Genomic DNA, 21,949 nt, shown 5'->3' on the forward strand with positions numbered 1-21,949 from the left:
AGACATCCTTTCCTAATGTTCCCGAGCTTGTCTTTGCAGCTCCAGCAACTGGTGATGTTGCTGCCTCTCCTGCAGAGCGGGGGTACAGGGCATCACAGCGAGCCACCACGCCGTCCAAAAGGCGCTTGAGGGACGCGTCCCTAAGCTGGGGGGGCTGCAATCTTCTTGCCTTTCGGGGCCATGTCTTCTTTGCAGTGGTCCTGGGCTGGAAGCACTTGGAGCAATGCATGCAGCTGCACTTTAAATATGGCACCCGGTGTGAAGAAGTGAAGTGATGGCGTGGTGGGCAAATTGGAGGCCACCCACCATCGAAACAGCGTGTTTCCCAGGAATGCATGATTAATAAAATGGAACTAGGTAGCTATGAGTTGAAAAGCTGCCATTGAGGCCAGTTCTTTTCTCACCCGCTACCGCACTTAGTGCAAATCTGGGATGAGTCCACCCAGTATAAAATAAAGGGTATAATTCTGGAGGAGGTAGAGGAGCAGAGGGTCCTGGGTATATTTGTGCATAGGTTATTGAAGGTGACAGGACAGGTTGAGAGCAAGGTTATTAAAGCAAACAACATTCTAGTCTTCATTAAAAGGGCCAGAGGGTACAAAAGCAAGGAAATTAAGTTAACCTTGTATGTAGCACTAGTTCCCTCAACTGGAGTATTGTGTCCAGTTCTGGGCACCACACTTTAGGAAAGATGTGAAAGCATCAGAATGCAGAAAAGGTTCATGAAAATGGTTCCAGGAATCAGTTACATGGATAGATTGGAGAGGTTGGAACTGTTTTTCTTGGAGAAGAAAAGGTTGCGAGGAGACTTGATTGAGGTATCCAAAATCATGAAGGGTCTGGACAGAGTAGATAGGAAAAAATTGTTCCCATTGGTGGAAGGATCGAAAACAAGTGGGCACAGATTTAGGTCATTGACGAAAGTATGAATGGAGACCTGAGGAAAAGCTTTTCCACACAGCGAATGGTTGGGGTCTGGATTGCATTGCCTGAAAGTGTGGTGGAGGCATGTTCAATCAAGGCATTTAACAGGCTATTGGACTATTATCAGAAAAGGAAGAATGTGCAAGGCACGAGGAGAAGGCCTGGGAGTAATGCTAGGCAAATTGCTCCTTTGGAGAACTGGTGCAGACACAACAGGCCAAATGGCCTTTTTCTGTGCTGTAACCATGTGATTGAGTGTTTTCAACTCTCCGATGATAATAGATTGAAGAGGAGAGAAAGAAAATGCCCAGCATCCACCTGGAGCCTCCAACTATGGCCAGGATCTTCTGTTCCCACCTATGGCGGGAATTGTTGTGGGCAGGATGGAAGATTTGACGGACCAGCTAAAGGTCCATTGACTTCAGGCAAAATCCCACCCTGCGGCACAACTAAGATTTGCAAAATGTTTATACAGAGAGTTTTGGGCACAAGTCCCAGAATTCACATTTATAACAATTTGAGCTGTTCATCACATAAAACTGTACCTGTATAGAGTGTCTTCCTCCTGAACTGTAGCCTTTATCCAAGATCTTCTCCCCTTGCAAATTTACCCTTTGACGACTAGTTGACCCTAGAAAACTCATTGAGCTTTTGTGGCTGTGTCTACTGTAGTTCCCCATGCTGTGATGACTAGGAAATTTCTTCATGCTTCCTCCCATTTTGGATGACCTACAATTTCAAGTCAACAGAAGTTATTCAAGATTCAAAAATACTGCAGTACTTTGGTACCAGCATATAATATATGAAAAATTACTTCGGCCAAATTACTTTAATGTTTGATATACTTATAGTGCAATACTCTTGATCTGTCATTTGCTCCCACTATGATCACTAGCAGAGACAGAGCTAGTTTAAATAGCTGTTAAAATAGCTCAAAATGCTTTCTGCAGACATAACTCAAGTTTGACAGAGCAAAATCTAGAATTCTACCACTGGCTATTTTTCATTGTATAAAAACATTAACACATTATCCTTCAATGATAAAGTTTCAAGGTGAACTCCCCATAATGTTCTCAGGAATACACAGTAACAAAGTGTTACAGAATTTGTACCTACTGCAACGGGAGACTAAAAAAACCTATGAATCTTCTGGGGTCAGGCCTATGTACGTATATCTAGTAAGCTCCTTGTATGAATAATATTTCCCAATAGGGGCTTGCTATTTGGGGAACTAGAATAACCAGGCTGCTGCAAAATTTGAAAGGCCTAGAGCAGTAGTGAATGGGGAAAACATTTCTGAGAGAAGAAGTTTCGGCGCTATTTGAAAAATGGTGCAGAATCTTAGCAGAACATCATGGTTCTCTGGTTCTGCTGAAGGAATTGTGGCAGAGTAGAGTGATTTTGATATTCACTCTGTGATTGGTGTTCTTGTATAAGAAAAGACATTGTGTGTCACTACTGTTTTAACCACCCAGAAAGTTTTTGAGGAAAAGGTTCCGAAACCCTACTAGATCAAGAAAGGTATAAGTATCCATCTTTAAATTATAAGGAAAGTTGAGCAAACATAATATTCCGAAGTGTGTTTTTCTCTACCTCACATCTTTCTTACAGCCCACTGGATGCTTACAAAACTTGCCCAGTGTGTGGTACAAAACACTTTGCAAAGCAATTTCTACCTCTAATATTGCCACACCTGTATCCTTCCATCAGAATTTTCCCACATGATCCACGTACATGTGCTCATGAAGAGCTACACAATAGCCATTGACTCCCATTATAATGCTACTGACACTTCTGGCATCTCAAAATCTCAGCTAAAACATCTCACAACTATATAAACCGGATGCAAACTAGAAAGTGGCTAAGTATATTGTATCCTTCAATGTATTTAAAGATGCCATATAGCAGAGAATTGGGCTAGAGAACATAGGATTAGTGAAGCATTAGAGACTTGATTTCTGCCTGATTCCTCCCCTCCTTTTCAGTGGTGGTAGATCCAATTTTTTTTAATGGATGCCAATTTTACACTGAAGGACACTGATACCATTATTACTGCATAAGGTGCCTTTGGTTATTTTACATCATAAATGTAATTAAATGTGTTAGCATAGAAAATAAAATCATCTTGTTCTTCACAAAAATAATGTGCAGCAATATCATCTTCATCAGAGTTGTGTAATGAGCAGCCGATCTAGTACAGCCCATTTTACGCCCTGAAGTTGAAAGTTCTGTCCATTGGTTCCTAGAGAGAGGTGCAGATGAATCTCCAAACAGGAAAGTTCAACAAAAAAAAATTGGGCCCTTTGCTCTAAAGGATACAATGGATACAATACAATTCCTCCCTGTGGCAAAGCATTTCATGTTCCATCAACCTTCTGTGTAAAGAAAAATGTCATAACCCAGGGATCAGCAACCTGCGACTCTGGAGCCACATGCAGCTCTTTAATATCTCATTTTGTCTTCTAAACTTCTCCAGTTGGATCACATTAACATGGAAAAATCCAAAAAACATTAAGTCAAGAAAAGTAAAAGCCATGTTTTTATTGTGAGGTAAAAGGTTAATCATTATGCTGCATTTTACAGTTTCAAATGATTATTTTAATGAACAACATCATCATGCTCTTAAATAAACCTGTGCAAATTGTATAGCTACATCATGGTTATAGACGATGCTTTTGGTTTGTGGAACAGGTTTTATGGTTGCAAACATTATTGATTCTAATAAAGCTGAGATGATAAATTATTCTGAATGTGCTATTAAGAACAATTTTTTAATTATGAGAATCAACAGCTGAAAGGATGCATAAAATTGAGACAATCTTAAATTAAAGTTTGTTTTGAAGATGAATTCACTGGCAAAATTCTAGTTAAAAAAGACCAAAAATGTGATAATTCAGAGTTATTTTAATCTTAATTGTTTCCACTTGATACATAAATTCAGTACATGTACCTTATTTATTATATCAGCCAATTATGCATTCTACCAGAGTATTTGGTTTAGAAATGCCCAGTATTTGGGGAAGCTGTGGCATAGTGATATTTCCACTAGACTGGTATTCCAGAGACCCAGGGTAATACTCTGGGGACCTGGTTTCAAATCCAAAATCTGCTCACAGCAGATGGTGAAATTTGAATTCAATAAAAATTTGGAATTAAAAGTCTCATAATAAGCATGAAACCATTGTTAATTGTTGTTTAAAAACCCATCTGGTTCACTAATGTCCTTTAGGGAAGGAAATCTGCTGTCCTTACCTGGTCTGGCCTACATGTGACTCCAGACCCACAGCAATCTGGTTGACTCTTAAATGCCCTCTGAACAAGGGCAATTAGGGACGGACAATAAATGCTGGCCTAGTCAGTGACGCCCATAACCCGTGAACAAGTGAAAAAAAATATTAATCTTGCAGCTCCCAAAAGTTTTTATTTTAGGCATTTTTTTTTAAAGGCTGTTCAGGTAAGATAAGGATGCTGACCCCTGTCCTAATCTCTCTATAAAATTTTGAACTCTCTACAGTTCTTACAGGTGAAACAGCAATTTACTTGTACTACTTTCAATTTAGTAGGCTATGTCTGCTGTTCATGATATGGTCTCTTCTACGTTGAGGAGACCAAATTCACATTGGGTAACTGGTGTGTAGAACACCTTCATTCAGTCTGCAAGCATGACCCCAAGCTTCTGGTTACCTGTCAATTTAACTCTCTGCCCCACTCCCACTGACCTCTGCCCACAACCTCCTGCTCTGTTCCAATAAAGCTTAATGCAAGCTCAAAGAACGGGGAGGTACGTGGTGTCCCTGCCACTAAGCCAGAAGCTCTGGTTCAAGTCCCACTCCAGGTCTTGATGGCCAATGAAGGTGCATTCATAACATAGCTAAACAGGTTGATTATAAGCCTGTAAATCCATCCAATGTGCCTATGGCAGGCAGTAAGAGCAGCAGAGTCTCCTGGTCAACCATGCTTGAGGTGGAGTGGCCTCCATAAGCTATTACCTGTTCCAGGAAAAACTAGTTAGGGAAACAGATGTAAGCATGTGCTTCATCTGCTTCACACATCTCTATGCACGGGAAGAGAATCAAGAAGAAGAAAAAATTCAAGGAACAGTACTGCATCTTTCAATTAGGCACTTAGCAGCCTGTCAGGAGCAACTTTGACTTCAACAATTTCAGATCATAACATTTACCCTCATTTTATTGGACAGCAGCCAGTGGTGATGATTCTGCTATTCCCATTACCACCTCCACTAGATCCATCCTTTGTTTGTTTACTTGTCCCGTAACCATCTCCTTTTTCCTTGCAACATCATCCCTTTCATCATGTAATTTTTTCTGCCTTTCACTCTATCAGAGACCTTCTATTTTCTTCTGTCACCACCACCCTGTTCCTTGCTTTGGTACTTGCTTAAAACCAGTTACATCACAAATTATTTCCAGTTCTGAAAAAGGTCATCAATGAAGGAGGTGGTGGCATAGTTATATTGCTATTAGACTAGTAATCTAGAGATCCAGGGTAATGCTGTGAGGACCCAGGTTTGAATCCCACCATGGCAGATAATGCAATTTGAATTCAATAGATATCTGGAAGTAAAAGTACAAATTAAAAGTTCCTACCTTTGAGGTAGGAAATCTGCCATCCTTACTTGGTGTGGCCTACATGCGAGTCCAAATCCACAGCAATGTGGCTGACTCTTAAATGACCTCTGAAATGGCCTAGCAAACCACAGTTGTATCCAACTGCTAAAAAGATGAACCGCCCGACCTCAGCCTAGGCATCGGTATTGACAAGGACAAACTCAGCCCTGACCACCCTGCAAAATCCTCCTTACTAACGTCTGGGGGCTAGTACGAAAATTGGGAGAGCCAACTCACAGACTAGACAAGCAACAACCTGACATAAGTCATTCTCACAGAATCGTACCTTACAGATAATATCCCAGGACCCTACCATCCCCAATCTTGTCCTATCTGGCTGGCAAGACAGATCCAGCAGAGGTGGCGGCCTAGTAGTATACAGTCGGGAGAGAGTCCTCAACATTGATTCTAATCCCATGAAGTCTCATGACATCAAGTCAAACATGGGCAAGGAAACATCCTGTTAATTACCACGTACCTCCCTCCTTCAGCTGATGAATCAGTGCTCCTCCATGTTGAACATCATGTGGAGGAAGCACTGAGGGTGGCAAGGCGGCAGAATGTAGTCTGGGTGGCAAACTTCAATGTCCATCACCAAGAGTGGCTCAATAGCATCATTACTGACCGAGCTGGCCATAGCTGCTAGACTAGGTCTGCGGAAGGTGGTGAGGGAACCAACATAACGGGAAAATATACTTGACCTCATCCTCACCAACCTGCCTGCTGCAGATGCATCTATCCATGACACAGTATCGGTAGGTATGACCACTGCACAGCCCTTGTGGGGACAAAGTTCTGTCTTCACATTGAGGATATCCATCATGTCATATGGTACTACCATCGTGCTAAATGGGATAGATTTCAAACAGATCTAGCAAGTCAAGACTGGGCAACAAGAGGTGCTGTGGGCCATCAACAACAGCAGAACTATACTTAACAACAAACTGTAACCTCATGACCCAGCATATCCCCCACTCTGCCATTACCACCAAGCCAGGGGATCAACCCTGGGGTTCAATGCAGGAGCAGCACCGTGCATACCTAAAAATGAGTTGTCAACCCGGCGAAGATACAACACAGGACTACTTGCTTGCCAAACAGCATAAGCAGCAAATGATAGATAGAGCTAGGTAATTCTACCAACGGATCAAATCTAAGCTCTGCAGTCCTGCCACATCCAGTCGTGAATGGTTGTGGACAATTAAACAACTCACTGGAGGAGGAGGCTCCACAAATATCCCCATCCACAATAATGGGGGAGCCCAGCACATCAATGCAAAAGATAAAGCTGAAGCACTTGCAACAATCTTCAGCCAGAAGTGCCAAGTGGATGATCCATCTTGGCCTCTTCCAGAGGTCCCCAGCTTCACAGATGCTAGCCTGCAGCCAATTCAATTCACTCGACATGATATCAAGAAAAGGCTGAAGGCACAGGATACTGAAAAGGCCATGGGCCCTGACAATATTCTGGCAACAGTACTGAAGACTTGTGCTCCAGAACTTGCCACAACCCTAGCCAAGCTGTTCCAGTGCAGCTATAACACTGATATCTGCCCGGCAATGTGGAAAATTGCTCAAGTATGTCCTGTACACAAAAAGCAGGACAGATCCAACCCGGCCAATTACCACCCCATCAGTCTATTCTCGATCATCTGTAAATTGATGGAAGGGGTCATTAACAGTGCTGTCAAGCGGCACTTGCTTCACTATAACCTGTTCCGCCAGGGCCACTCAATTCCTGACCTCATTACAGCCTTGGTTCAAAAGAGCTTAATTCCAGGGGTGAGGTGAAAGTGACTGCCCTTGACATCAAGGCAGCATTTGACTGAGTGTGGCATCAAGGACCCCTAGCAAAATTGGAGCCAATGCAAATAAGGGGGAAACTCTCCACTGGTTGGAGTCAAGGAAGATGATTGTGGTTGTTGCTGGTCATTCATCTTAGTTCCAGGACATCATTGCAGGAGTTCCTCAGGGTAGTGTCCTAGACCCAACCATCTTCAGCTGCTTCAGCAATGACCTTCCTTCTATCATAAGGTCAGAAGTGGGGATGTTCGCTGATGATTGCACAATGTCCAACATCATTCACGACTCCTCAGCCACTGAAGCAGTCCATGTCCAAATGCAGCAAGACTTGGACGATATCCAGGCTTGGGCTGACAGTGTCAAGTAACATTTGTACCACACAAGTGCCAGGCAATGACCATCTCCAACAAGATAGTATCTAACCATCACCCCATGGGAAGAATTTTTCAGTCAGCGAGCGGGGGCGGGGCTTGTTCGCCGACGCGTAAAATGACGCACAGTAACATCGGGCGGGCGTCCCGACATCACCGCGTGTCATTTAGATTTTCAGTTTGGCCTATTAAGGCCTGTTAAAAACTAATTAAAACAGTTAAATGAGCTGCCCGTCCAACCTTAACAGGCAGGTGAATATGCCAGGCAGTGTTTGCATTTTTCATGAAACCTCATCCATGGGCAGGGTGAGGTTTCATGAAGTGTTTTAAAATTCAATAAAAATTATTAAAAAGATTCATTGACATGTCCCAGTTCATGTGACACAAGTTTCTTTTCCTTTATTTAAATTTTAAAACCTTAAACTGATCTCCCTGAGACACAGAGACTTCTGCACTCGTTAACATGCATGCGTGAAAGAGCGCAGGCCCCGATTCAGGCATCCCCCCCACACACACAGAGAGCGCTCAGCACTTCCGGGCGAGCGTCACGCTGGGCGAACCTTGGTTGGCCCACCCACATAAAATGGCAGCACGGACCTGTTCAGGTTCGCGCTAGCTCCCCCCCACTCCCGCATAATCCCTCGACGGGGGGGAAATTCAGCCCCATGACTTTCAATGGCATTACCATCACTGAATTCCCCACTATCAAGATCCTGGGGGTTACCGTTGATCAGAAATCGAACTGGACTAACCATATAAATGCTGGGGCTACAAGAGTAAATCAGAGGCTAGAAATCCTGCAGCAAGTAACTCACCTCCTGACTCCCCAAAGCCTCTCCACCATCTACAAGGCACAAGTCAGGAGTGTGATGGAATACTTTCTACTTTCCTGGATGAGTGCAGTTCCAACAACACTCAAGAAGCTTGACACCATCCAGGACAAATAGCCTGCTTGATTGGCACCCCTTTCACAAACATTCATTCCCTCCACCATCAACGCACACTGGCAGCACTCTGTACCATCTACAAGATGCACTGTAGGAACTCATCAAGCCACCGTAGACAGCACCTTCCAAACCCATGACCACTACCATCTAGAAGGACAAGGGCAGCAGACACATGGGAACACCAAAACCTGGAAGTTCCCCTCCAAGCCCACTCACCACCCTGACTTAGAAATATATCGCTGTTGCTTCACTGTCGCTGGGTCAAAATCCTGGAACTCCCTCCCTAATAGCACTGTGGACGTACCTACACCACATGGACGGCAACAGTTCAAGAAGGCAGCTCACCACCACCTTCTCAAGGGAAAATAGAAATGGGCAATAAATGCTGGCCTAGCCTGCAACGTCTACCATCCCATGAATTAATTTTTAAAATTCTGAAACATTAACTTTGTTTCTCTCTCTACAGATGTTGCCTGACCTGATGCATATATCCAGCATTTTTCCTTTCTCATGCAAAATTCTCTCCTCACTAAATAATGATTTTAAATTGATAACCACATATCATGTGTGAAGAATAAAGTTTTCGTAAGAGAAGTGCTTCATAAACAAAGTACCAAAGTCAGAAATTTGGTACAAGTGGAAATTCAGTGCAGAGGGGGAAGGAGGTACTGGGAAACTTGTTTGCTATTACTTCACTTCATTAAATTAGTAAGTAATCAAGTAAATAAATACCATTAGGCAGACATGGCAGGGCAGGTAGTGTGCTATAACTGCAACATGTTGGAATTTATCAATAGCACTGCAATCCGGGATATAAGAACATATAAAATGGGAGGAGGAGTAGCCATTCTGTCCCTTGAGCCTGCTCTGCCACTCAATGAGATCATGGGTGACCTGACCATGGCCTCAACTCTATTTTCCTACTTTCCCCCTCCCCACAATCCTCAAGTCTCTCATAGATCAAAATCTGTGTAACTCAGTCTTGAATATATTGCTTTCCTGGATAGAGAATTCACAAAGATTAATGAATCTCTGAGAGAGGAAACTCCTCCTCATCTCTATCTTAAAAGGGAGACCCCTTATTCTGAAACTGTGATCCTAAATTCCATATTTCCTCAAGAGGGGAAACATCCTCTCAGCATCTACCCTGTCAAGCCCCCTCAGAATCTTATGTGTTTTGATAAGATCAGCTCTCATTCTTCTAAACTCCAAGAAGTCTAAGTAAGCCCCTCCTGCTCCCCATAAGACAACACTTTAATCCCAGAAATAAACCTAGCGAACCTCCTTTGAACTGCCGCCAATGCAAGTATATCCCTCCTTAAATAAGAGTATCAAAAATGAACTCCACAGCTCTCTTTGAGCCACGCCTTTAATTCTCTAACCTGCTTGAACCAATGCCAATTGGTATGTGGATCAAGTAACAATCCAGAGATTTTACCTTTGAGCATCTGCCTTTTAATTTGAACTTTAACTCCTCAAACTATCTTAGCAGAACATTAATCCTGGTTCTACCTATGTCATTGATCCCTATGTAGACCATGGCATCCTTCTCCCACTCCAAATTCATCTCTAGTTGCGAGGCGATGTCTTTAACCTTGGCACTGGGCAGGTAAGACAACCTTTGGAACTCCTGATCGTGTTACAGAGAACACCCTGTCCCCTATCACTTCTACGTTTATTTTCATTTGCCCCACTTAAATGGCTTCCTGCACCATGATGCCATGGTCAATTTTCCCATCCATTCTGCCATCTTCGTTCTTATCCATTCAGGTAGCAAGTACCTCTTACCAAAGTCAAGGGATGAGGCTCCTCCATCTCTGCATCCTGGATCCCAAAACCTGCCTGACTTGCAATCACACCCTCTTGTCCCTGACCACTGAGCAACTCTAATGTTCTACTTTATCTAAGGGATATGGCTGCCTCCTGGAACAAAGTGTACAGGTAACTTTCTCCCTCTCATGCCCTGCATTGTCTGCAGCTTGAACTCCAGTTCATCAGCTCTGAGCTGAAGTTGTTGGATTGCAGACCCTTACTGCAGAATGGCTATACCATGAGGGAGTGACTCTAAGCTTTAGGAACTTTGGCTCAGACATGATGTGCTGCAGTCAGAGCTTTGGACACTGCAATGCGTCAGGGAGGAAGAAAGTTACTTATACACTCTGTTTCAAGGGGCAGTCACATCCCTTAGGTTATGGTTCTTCAGATTTGGTCCATGGTCAGGATCAGGAGGGGGAAACTACGAATGAAGCAGGCATTTTTCCCGATCCAGAAGGTAGAACTGGAGGAGCCTCAGCCCTTGCACTTGTCTGACAGGTACAAGATCCTTGCAACCTATGTGGATGAGAGCAGGGACAGCAGAGACGATGAGCACAATGACAACAGTACCTATGGTATAAGGAGCTATTCAGGTTGGAGAGTGTTACAATTATAAGGTTTATAAGATTATGTTTTAGACTGTTTCTTTAAACTTAGATTAAAATGAAAGAGGTCATGCGACTATTCTGAATCCTGCCTGACAATAAGCCTGGCTAGGTCAAGGGATCTGCTGAGTAAGGTGTGAAGTTCCTTGGGAGGAAGGGAAAAGGCTGTAAGAAGGGAAGATGAATTATTGGATCAGGCTTTACTGCTGGTAGTGGATTTGGGAAACTCTCTGAAAACTGAAGGAAGCGCATGGAGACAGCCACTCAAAGCTACTACTCGGCAAAATGGGAAAATGTGAACACTTTGGCAAATGGAAGCAATTGTGGACTGTTTGCCATAGGACTGTAATTAGCAAGTACAATGTGCGATAAGTATAAAAGATAGTCACCTTTCTACAGTATAAAGTATAAGTTGCCTACAAGAATGTTTTTAGTCATTCGTTACAGTAAAAATCTTAAAACATGAAATCTTCATGTGTCATCCTTTTCACCTATTAACTTGCATATTGAATTTCTTTTTAAATGTTATTGGTGTCTATAGGGATCATAACAAGAGTGAAAAGGAATTTGGTAGCAGGGGACAGTCTAGTTAAGGGGATAGACAACTTTATCTGCAGCCGAGAGCATGAGTCCTGAAGCCTGCCCCAGTGCCAGGATTAAGGAAACAGAAGCAAAATAGTGCAGATGCTGAAAATCTGAAATAAAAACAGAATATGCTGGAAATACTTAGCAGGTCAGGCAGCATCTTTGGAGAGGAAAACAGAGTTAACGCTTCAAGTCCATGATCTTTCACCAGAACATGAACCTTCAACCTGTTTGACCTGCTGAGTCCTTCCAGCATTTTCTGTTTTCATGCCAGGATTAAGGACATCTCCTCAGGGCTGGAGAGGAAATTGGAGTGGGAGAGGAAGAATCCAGTTGCCATGGCCCACGTGGGTACCAATGACACAGGTAGAACTAAAAAAAAGAGGCTCTACTAAAGAAATATGAGCAGCAAGGGGCTAAATTAAAAAGCAAAGATATTAATCTCTAGATTACTACCTGAGTCACAAGCAAATTGGCATAGGATAAATAAAATGAGGGGGATGAGTGTGTGGTTCAAAGACTGGTGTGAGAGGAATGGGTTTCAATTCATGAGGCACTGGAAATAGTACTGGGGAAAGAGGAAGCTATTCCATTGGGTGGGCTTCACTTGAACGGCACTTGGACCAGTTTCCCGGTTAATTGAATAGGGCTGTAGAGAGGGCTTTAAACTAAATACTTGGGGCGATTGTTCACGTGAGGGATGATTTAGAAAGTTAACAAGGCATTGGTGCAAGGTAACAATACCAGTAATGATAACAAGAATGTGACAAGAACAGACTGTACAAACAAGGATGCATCAGCAAAAAGTGTCAGCGTAGGGAAAAGGGTAAAAAAAATTAAAGGCTTTTTATCTGAACAAGTGAAGCATTCATAAAAAGATAGATGAATTAATAGCAAAAATAGAAATAAATGGGTGTGACCAAAGCTGGGAACTGAACATTCAAGAGTATTTGACATTTCAAAATAGGAAGGAAAAGGAGATGGGGTGACTCTGTTAATAAAAGGATGCAATCAGTACAGTGGTGATAGTAAAATAGGTTAAAAGGCAGAGCAGGCTTAAAGGGCCATATGATCTACTTGTGCTCCTATTTCCTGTGCAAGACAGTAAATATGCAGCGGCAGATATTTAAGGAAATATTTCATAATTCTCAACAAAGAAGTATTCCATTGAGGAAGAAACACTTTGTGAGAATGATTAACCATCCACCACCACCACCACTATCTAGGGAAGTTAAAGATGGAATAAAATTGAAAAGATATAAAATGCTGTGAAGGCCATCAGTAAGCCAGAAGATTGGGAAAAATTTAGAAACCAGCAAAGGATGATAAAAATCATAACAAAGAGGGAGAAATTAAAATATGAGAATAAACTAGTAAGAAATATACCAACAGGCAGAGAGAGCTTCTACAAGTATATAAAAAGGAAAAGAGTAAATAAAATAAACATTGGTCCCTTAGAGAGTGAGACAGGGAAATTAGTAATGGGAATCAAGGAAATGGCAGAGTCTTTGAACAAGAATTTTGTATTTGCCTTCACTAAAAGCATCCCAATAACAGTAGAAAATCAAAGGGCAAAAGGGACGGAAGAACTTGAAATAATCACTAACAGTAGAGAAAAAGTATTAGGTAAACTCATGAGACTAAAGCCTGACAAGTCCCATGGCCCTCATGGTAGGCATCCTATGGTCTTAAAAGGAGTGGCTGCATTGATTATAATCTTTCAAAACTCGCAAAATTCTGGAAAGGTCCCACCGGATTGGAAAATCACAAATGTAACACTGTCATTCAAGAAAGGAGCGAGACAGAAAGCAGGAGACTATAGGCCAGTTAGCCTAACATCTTCCATTGTGAAAATGCTGGAATCCATTATTAAAGAAGTTGTAGCAAGACATTTAGAAAACCGTAATGCCATCAAGCAGCGTCAAAATGGTTTTGTGAAAGGGAAATCATAGTTGACAAATTTATCAGAGTTCTTTGAGCATGTAACAAGCAGGGTTCATAAAGTGGTACCAGTCGATGTAGTGTATTTGGATTCCCAAAAGTCATTTAATAAGGTGCCAAAAAAGGTTACTACAAAAGATAAGAGCTCAAGGTGTAGGGGGTAATCTATTAGCATTTATCATCAAGGATTGGCTAACTAACACTGCTCACATAGACTGGATAAATGGGTCATTTTCAAGCTGGCAATCTGTAACTAGTGGGGTGCCACAGGAATCAGTATTGGTGCCTCAACTATTTACAATCTACATTAATGACTTGGATGGAGGGACCAAGTGTATTGTAACCAAATTTTGGTGATGATAACAAGACCTGAATTTTCCCGACCATTTAAATCTTTAGGAAGGCGGGCGGACAGCAAAATCAGCTGTCCGCCCACCGACCTGTCAATGGCCAATTGAGACCATTGACAGGGTAATTAAGGTAATTAAAGACCCTGCCTGTCCAACCTTAAGGCTGGCGGGCAAGCCAGGAGCCCCAGCGGGCTTCTGATAATACATGAAACCTCATCCACTGGCGGGATGAGGTTTCATGTCCATTTCTAAAAACTTTAATAAATTTTATGTGATATTTATTAACATGTCCCATCTCGTGAGACATTATCACGAGGGGGACATGTTAATAATTTTTTTATTTTTCTATTTTTTAATTTTGTAACACTTTCACTGATCTCCCTGAGACAGCACCTAGTCTCAGGGAGCACACTTTGACAGATGGGGAGTCCCTACCCCCCGCACAGAAGTGCATAGCGCTTCCTGTTGGGCAAGCCTTAATTGGCCCGCATACTTAAAATGCTGGCAGTGCCTGCTTCGGTGGCGGAGTTCGGCTGCCCGCCGACCGCCGGTGGGGCCCGCCTGCCAACTGAGGGCAAAATTCTGTCCCAAGATTCTTTTCTATTCACTCATGGGATTTGGGCGTCGCTGGCTAGGCTAACATTTATTTCTCGTCCCTCATTGCCCTTGTGAAGGTGGTGGTGAGCTGCCATCTTGAAACACTGCAGTCCATGTCCTATTCAAGATAGACAGGAAAGCAAGTTGTGAGGAGGACACAAAGGGCCAGATTTTCACCACGACGGGGAGGTGAAAATGACAGAAGCAACTGAAAATCACACGTTCTGCCCCCAAACACAGTGCTTCCCATTTTCATGGAGGCTGTATGTGTTTCATGCATGCACGTTTTACAGAGGTAACTGCCCTCAGCTTACATCATCAGCTGCCTCCACTGGTGGGATTTCAGTAGCCTTGTAGCGCAAAACCCGAAGTGTGCAGATTAGAGCTGGTAACAGCAGGTCTGAATGTTGTGGATTTTGGTTAGATAGCCAGGCGCCCCTTTGGAAAGGCGAGGTACTCCTTTGGATCAGATTCGGAATTGTTAAAATTAGGCATAAATGTGCATAAAAAGTGCATAAACACATTACTGTCAAACTCATTGAGACTGTCAACAGACCTGTCAAAACCGTTAGAAGGTCCTATCAAAGCTACTTGTTAAAACTGTCAGAAGGACCTGTCAAAACTGTCAGAAGCACTTGTCACCAGACCTATCAAAACAGAGCATCTGCCAAGAGACCTGTCAAAGGGACTAGTCAAAATTCTCAATGGGATCTGTCAAAACTGTTAGAAGCACCTGTCAAACGGAGGTGTCAAAAGTGTCAAGGCATTTAAAAGTCCTACCCTTTAAATCCTTGATTAAAATGCCTGGAATGTTAAAAAAAATTGCTTGCTATTTCACTCTTTCTGTTGACATAAGCCAGAGGGCTTCAGTTACTGGATTAGTGCTGCATGACTGATTTCACAACCATCCATTATCACAGTAGGGTGCCTGACATTACACAGTTTGATTGACAGCTCCAAGTGGTTATAGACTCTTTGCTGTAGGACTACAAATTCCAATGCTTCTTGTTATAAAGGGTTATACACTTGAATGAAATGTTTGTTGTTATAAGGTTTTATTTAGTTGAAGGAATGTAAATGCGGTAAATGGGTTTTTATGAATGTGTTTTTTTCTCAATATAGCGAAGTATGCAATAGACACCTGGAACTTCATTTTATAGAACTTTATTTTATCTCATCTCTGCATAAGTCCTGAGATCTACCCATGGCAGGTCTTTGGTGAGTTGGCATGATAGATGTAAGGGTAAAGGGTGATGGGCAGGGGGCCTGGGTTGGCATAGGGGCTATATCGGGCCATGGAGGGTGGGTTGAGGGGCATAGTTGGCATGGAGAGCATGAGGTGCCATGTGTTGGCATGGGTGGACATGGGCAAATGTGTGGTAGAGAAGATGTTCTGTTTTTGTTCCACAAGAGGGGTGCTTTGCTCTGCTTTTGGAAGGATTAAACAAGAGTGGAAACCATTTTACAGCAAAATGCCATGGGAAAGGAATGCCTACACACATCTAGAGCAATAGTTGAAGAACCAAAGACTGAAGAAGTGTTTGTTGTTAATGAGATCACTGTTATTGGTTTGGATGACTTAAAATGAAAAACACTTAAGGTGGAGTCTGGCAACTACCTAAGATTTCAAATAAACCTAGGTGCAAAATGTAACAATATTCTGCTTGTGAGGTGAAACCACTTATATTAGTGATTATATCTTGTGGTGAGACAAGTCTCCCTATTCGAGTAGCACAAATTCTGGTCCCAGGTGGTTACTATAAATGTAAGCTGGACTATGAGTTAGGCAGAAGCACAACAATATGACCTCTGTTGGGTACAAAGGCTTGTCTGGGCACAAACATCATTATGCATAATGAAAATGATGAAATTAATTGAACACCATCTACTGGAGTAACAGTATATGTGATCAATGACTGAAAACCACTAACCAAATACTGAAACATCTCTGGACATTCAGTGTTACGTTAGGACAAGTTGAAGGAGAGAACCAAAACAGGCTCAATGAGGCACAGATATGGACACAGAAGAAAAATTGAAGGAGGTTGCGGAGGCTGAGAAGGCCAAGGCCATGGAGAGATTTCAAGATGAGGAAGGTGAGTTGTGTAGCAACAGGTACAAAGGGCAAGCAGGACTTAGTGCAGCTAAATTTTGAACAAGTTGAAAGTTTGTAGCGCGAGGGGGATAGGAGTTCAACAAGTAAGCTGTCACAGTGGTGGTAAACTACTAATTTATTTCCTTTGGAAAAAAGTAAAACTGCATAGTGTCACTTAAATGATTTCATAACCACTGTAACAAGCAATTTAATTAAATGAGGTAATACAAAACAAAATTAGTCAAGCAATGTGCCAAAAAACCTTGTTTATGCCATTCACAAAATCTCATCTGCGTGAGTTCGAAGTAACAGGATGCAAACGTGACATTTGATGAGGAAGTGTTAATACATATTTGAAACTATTATTCACTTAAATATAAAAACAACACTAAGTAGCATGAACCCCTCTTCTCCATATTAAAATCCCAGAGGTGTCTAATTATGAATCGCCCATATTGAATGGCACCTTCAGGACACTTAAAGGAAATGAAAAGCTGCAAAAACAAAATCATAAACTTATCAGCCCTAAAGCTTTGAAAGTCTGAGGTGTCCAGTGGTAGCTGTCTCAAAGCGGCACTAAAAAAGAAACTGCAGCCTCGGGTGACGAGCACAGCTCAATTTCCCAAAAAAAGTCGCCCTACGACCACGAACAAAGGGCAAACCTCGTTCAACTACAATGTGGATCTCGGAACAGCAAAATCCACTGAAGAGCGGCGAGGCTGAAGAGGTTGGTGAGGCCGACTTCCAGGGCAGGAGGTTGGAAACAAAGCACCGGCAGGAAATAATCCTTAGATAAAAACAAAAAAATAAAAACAAAAAAACTGCGGATGCTGGAAATCCAAAACAAAAACAGAATTACCTGGAAAAACTCAGCAGGTCTGGCAGCATCGGCGGAGAAGAAAAGAGTTGACGTTTCGAGTCCTCATGACCCTTCGACAGAACTTAAGTTCGAGTCCAAGAAAGAGTTGAAATATGTGGCGTAAAATTAATAAAACTCACGTCAATGCTGGGTTTATTTTCTTCATTGTGATTTTCAGGCGATTCCAGCAGGATTGCTGGATAAACAGGTTGGATCTACCCGCTCGGGAGCTCTTTCTCGAATCCGCTTGGTCCGTTCCTAAGCGACGATACTGTTGTCAGGGGCGGGGCTGCCCCCACCGTTACCATGGATACAACGCCCCGCCCATTTCACCGCCCACCCTTGCAAGAAACTTCGTTTTGATTGGTCGCTGTTCAAACGAAACCAACTTGATCTCATTGTAACTTATAGCATGTATTTTAAAAGTGCTTTTTACGCCAAACTTTTAGAGCTATTTTTAAATAGTCAGCAGAAGTAAGCTATGGATGGACGATATCACATTACAGGCATAGGAGGCAGGTTGTTGTCGGATCCAATCAGCGAACTCGTTAGGTGGCGGGCTGGGCAGAGAGGCGGGCTGGCGAGTACATCCGGGTCAAGGCATGACCTCAATCCCCGACCCGAAATTAGAAAATGGCGGAGGTAAGGCGGACCCGTCACCAGACTTATCTATTCACAAAAATAAAAAAGTTCATTTTAAAATCTTATTTTTAAGACTTGCTTTCAAACTTTATCTTCATTAATATCTGAATTCAAATCAGTGTTTTTTAAAAGGAATGTACAGTTTTAAAGAGGAAACATTCAAGTGATAAACTTTTTCTGCGTTTTTCCCTTTGACTTAAAATTATTAAGTTGTGGAAATATTATTGGGCGCTGTGCCGGAGCCTGGCTTCGCGGCGCGCTTTTTTCCCCCATGTTGAAGTTCCGTCCATATCCGCTAGGCCTTATTTGGGTATTTTTTTCCTCATAGAATTCACCTTTTTTTTAAAAAATGAGAAATGTTTTTCCTAAAACAGTTCTCGACCAAAAAAATTTGCAACATTTAACAAATTTCTTTTGAAATTTCAGTAGCTGTTCCTAAGCTTTCGTTTCAGGTCGGATGAGAAATTCCGCCAGCTCTAGCTCCATGTAAAAGCAAACTTTTCCAGCACCCCCCCCCCCCCCCGCCCCCATTCGCAACCGTGACATCGCAGTCAGCCGTCTTAACTTTTTCCTTTATATATTTATCATTACTTCGAAACATCTTTTTGGGAGGGGGGGGGCAGTTTGTAAATGCAAGTACAACATTTGCATTATCCTGTAAATGGGTTTTCCGTGCTTTTTGTAACTTATAAAATGCCATTGTATTTTGATGTGGAAAAATTATTTTTGGAATGTTTTCAGCAATGAATTTATTTGGAATCTTTTTTAAAGTTTTCTTTTTAACTTACAGCCTTCCGTTGGAAGCTCGAGCCCAGGTACAGTAAATGCAAACTTTCTTTAAGATCTGTATTTATTGTAAAACTTTTAGTTATATTGCAGTGAGTTGTGGAAATAAGTAGTGTTGCAAATTGCACATACTGTATCTTAAAGCATATATATGACTAAATATTTATGGTGGATTCTACGTAAACCTAAAAATGCATATTTCCAAAAGCAGGGGTTTGTTTTGGTTTTAGCATGTAATCTGGTGGATTTGCTGCAAATTCTACCCCTGTACTTGCCTGGCAAAGTTGTGTGGTCATGGAGTCAAATCAATGTTGGAATACTAAAATCAAAATTGTAGTTGTATTGAATATTCAGAGAGCCTGTTCTTGTGTTAAAGGTGATATGTAACTATGCTGAGAAGTCAAAAAAATTACATTATGTATTTCCTCCACCCATCTGCTTCCAAAAAATGCCTTCCACAGGGGGTTCAGCAGGCTCAGAGGACCATGATTTTGATCCATCTGCTGATATGCTTGTGCATGATTTTGATGATGAACGAACACTTGAGGAGGAGGAAATGATGGAAGGTGACAACAATTTCAGCTCAGAAATTGAGGACCTTGAAAGGGTAAGTGATAACTAATTTCTTTTTAATCTAAAGTTATGGGCTTTGCTCCTAAATTCACTAATTGTGCAAGAATGTAGATTTGATGGCTGGATTGTTTGATCTCTATCCAATTTCCTGATTCTCTTAAGCTTACATGTGTGATGAACAGAAAATATATCATAAAACAATTGGAGATATACTCATTGTTCACTTACCACAGCCTTATGACACCAGACCTAGCCTCATTTCCATCTCGCAGATTACTGTAAACATATTTTTGTTTCATAATTTAAAACCCTGTAAATTTTATGCACTTTTTATTTACTTCATTGTGTTACGTTGAACAGTTTGATCTTTGGTAGACTTGCCAGTCGGTACCAGCTAAATTTAAATGTTTACGCAGAATTATGGTGTTTGCTTGATCAGTTTAACTGTTATTGTTGAAGTTGTCATTTATTCTCATGTGAAGAAGAGTTTGCTGTTATACTGTGCGCATCAGTAGATTCAGCTAAATAATTCCATAATTTTTAATGTGGAAGAAAATTGTAGTAAAATTGCTTTCCTAAATAACTCTTTATTGTAACTCTCTTGGTCCCTTTTAATAAAGGCAGTTCTGAGTATTTGTGATAACATTTTTGACTGAAAAGCAAGCATAAAAGTTGTTTGTCTAGTGTACTAAAACTGCTGAAATTAGAAGTTGAAGCACTGCAGAGTGTTCAAAGGGGAAAAAATCATGATTGTAAAGGTTTGCTGGAATTTTTTAAGTTCTCTTATCAGATGTGATTGCGTTATCAGAAACCTACATCAAAAAATTTGAAAGGTAAATATTAAATCGAAACAGATGAATATATATCTGGTAAAGTGCTTAGTTCATATTTCTTCCACATTTAAAATTAGTTTGCCAACTATGTAAACAAAGTCTTAGTCTTGCATCTTTTTTGCTTAATTGATTTGCTTGATCGCAGCAGAAAGATAACAAAGTAAAGGAGTGAAGAGTAATGCTCAAATTGTCACCATATTAACTAGAATTGGGAATATGGAATGCAATGGATAAAGAGTGTTGGATTCCTGGCAATAATTACACAAAAATAATAATGTAATTAAGGTATGGCTTTAATTGCTCTTTATGGTATTGGTTCCTCAATGTTGATCTGTTTTCACATTGACGGTTGTTGCCAGTGCTTATGCAAGCTGTGCTTAATGGTCAGCACCCTTGATGTGTGATCTTCTGATAATATTAAATGGTTTGCGATATAAGGTCCGTGAACCAGAAGGCCTTTGACAAGGTGCCGCACAGGAGGCTGCTCAGTAAGATAAGAGCCCATGGTGTTAGAGGCAAGGTACTGGCATGGATAGAAGATTGGCTGTCTGGCAGGAGGCAGGGAGTGGGGATAAGGGGGTCCTTCTCGGGATGGCAGCCGGTGACTAGTGGAGTTCCGCAGTGGTCACTGTTGGGACCACAACTTTTCACTTTATACATTAATGATCTAGATGAAGGAACTGAGGGCATCCTGGCTAAGTTTGCAGATGATACAAAGTTAGGTGGAGGGACAGGTAGTATTGAGGAGGCGGGGAGGCTGCAGAAGGATTTGGACAGGTTAGGAGAATGGGCAAAGAAGTGGCAGATGGATTACAACGTGAGGAAGTGTGAGGTCATGCACTTTGGTAGAAGAATTGGGGCATAGACTATTTTCTAAATGGGGAGAGAATTCAGGAGTGCAAAGGGACTTGAGAGTCCTGGTCCAGGATTCTCTTAAGGTTAGCTTGCAGGTTGAGTCGGTAGTTAGGAAGGCAAATGCAATGTTGGCATTTATTTCGAGAGGACTAGAATATAAAAGCAGCAATGTGCTGCTGAGGCTTTATAAGGCTCTGGTCAGACCACATTTAGAATATTGTGAGCAATTTTGGGCCCCGTATCTCAGGAAGGATGTGCTGGCCCTGGAGAGGGTCCAGAGGAGGTTCACGAAAACAATCCCAGGAATGAAAGGCTTAACATATGAGGAAAGTTTGAGGACTCTGGGTCTATACTCGATGGAGTTTAGAAGGATATGGGGGGGATCTGATTGAAACTTACAGTATACTGAAAGGCCTGGAGAGAGTGGATGTGGGGAAGGTGTTTCCATTAGTAGGAGAGACTAGGACCCGAGGGCAGAGCCTCAGAGTAAAGGGAAGACCTTTTAGAACAGAAAGAAGGAGAAACTTCTTGAGGCAGAGAGTGGTGAATCTATGGAATTCATTGCCACAGAAGGCTGTGGAGGCCAGGTCATTGAGTGTATTTAAGACCGAGATAGATAGGTTCTTGATTGGTAAGGGGATCAAAGGTTACGGGGAGAAGGCGGGAGAACGGGGTTGAGAAACTTATCAGCCGTGATTGAATGGCGGAGCAGACTCGATGTGCCGAATGGCCTAATTTCT

General features: G+C 41.9%; 2 protein-coding genes across 6 annotated transcripts in view; one reads left to right on the forward strand and one right to left on the reverse strand.

Annotated features, from left to right (window-relative positions):
* dnai4 (dynein axonemal intermediate chain 4) overlaps positions 1–17,901 on the reverse strand; it is a 179,742-nt gene extending 161,841 nt beyond the window's left edge. For both annotated transcript variants that reach the window (XM_041207630.1, XM_041207629.1), the window contains exons 1-2: positions 17,661–17,901; positions 1,470–1,653 (exon numbers count right to left, since the gene is read on the reverse strand). In XM_041207630.1, the coding sequence (XP_041063564.1) occupies positions 1,470–1,653; positions 17,661–17,686 (210 nt within the window). In that variant the 5' untranslated portion in view covers positions 17,687–17,901. The remainder of the gene's footprint in view (positions 1–1,469; positions 1,654–17,660) is intronic.
* A 165-nt stretch (positions 17,902–18,066) lies between these two features.
* The window catches only part of LOC121289392 (mesoderm induction early response protein 1-like), a 51,828-nt gene continuing 47,945 nt past the window's right edge, over positions 18,067–21,949 (forward strand). For 3 of the 4 annotated variants that reach the window (XM_041208782.1, XM_041208781.1, XM_041208785.1), the window contains exons 1-2: positions 18,953–18,977; positions 19,410–19,555. In XM_041208782.1, the coding sequence (XP_041064716.1) occupies positions 19,457–19,555 (99 nt within the window). In that variant the 5' untranslated portion in view covers positions 18,953–18,977; positions 19,410–19,456. Of the gene's footprint in view, positions 18,163–18,952; positions 18,978–19,409; positions 19,556–21,949 lie in introns of those variants that run through there. The other variant, XM_041208780.1, reaches the window with a different exon arrangement.

The sequence above is a fragment of the Carcharodon carcharias genome, chromosome 16, assembly GCF_017639515.1.
Source record: "Carcharodon carcharias isolate sCarCar2 chromosome 16, sCarCar2.pri, whole genome shotgun sequence".
In the NCBI taxonomy this organism is placed as follows: Eukaryota; Metazoa; Chordata; class Chondrichthyes; order Lamniformes; family Lamnidae; genus Carcharodon; species Carcharodon carcharias.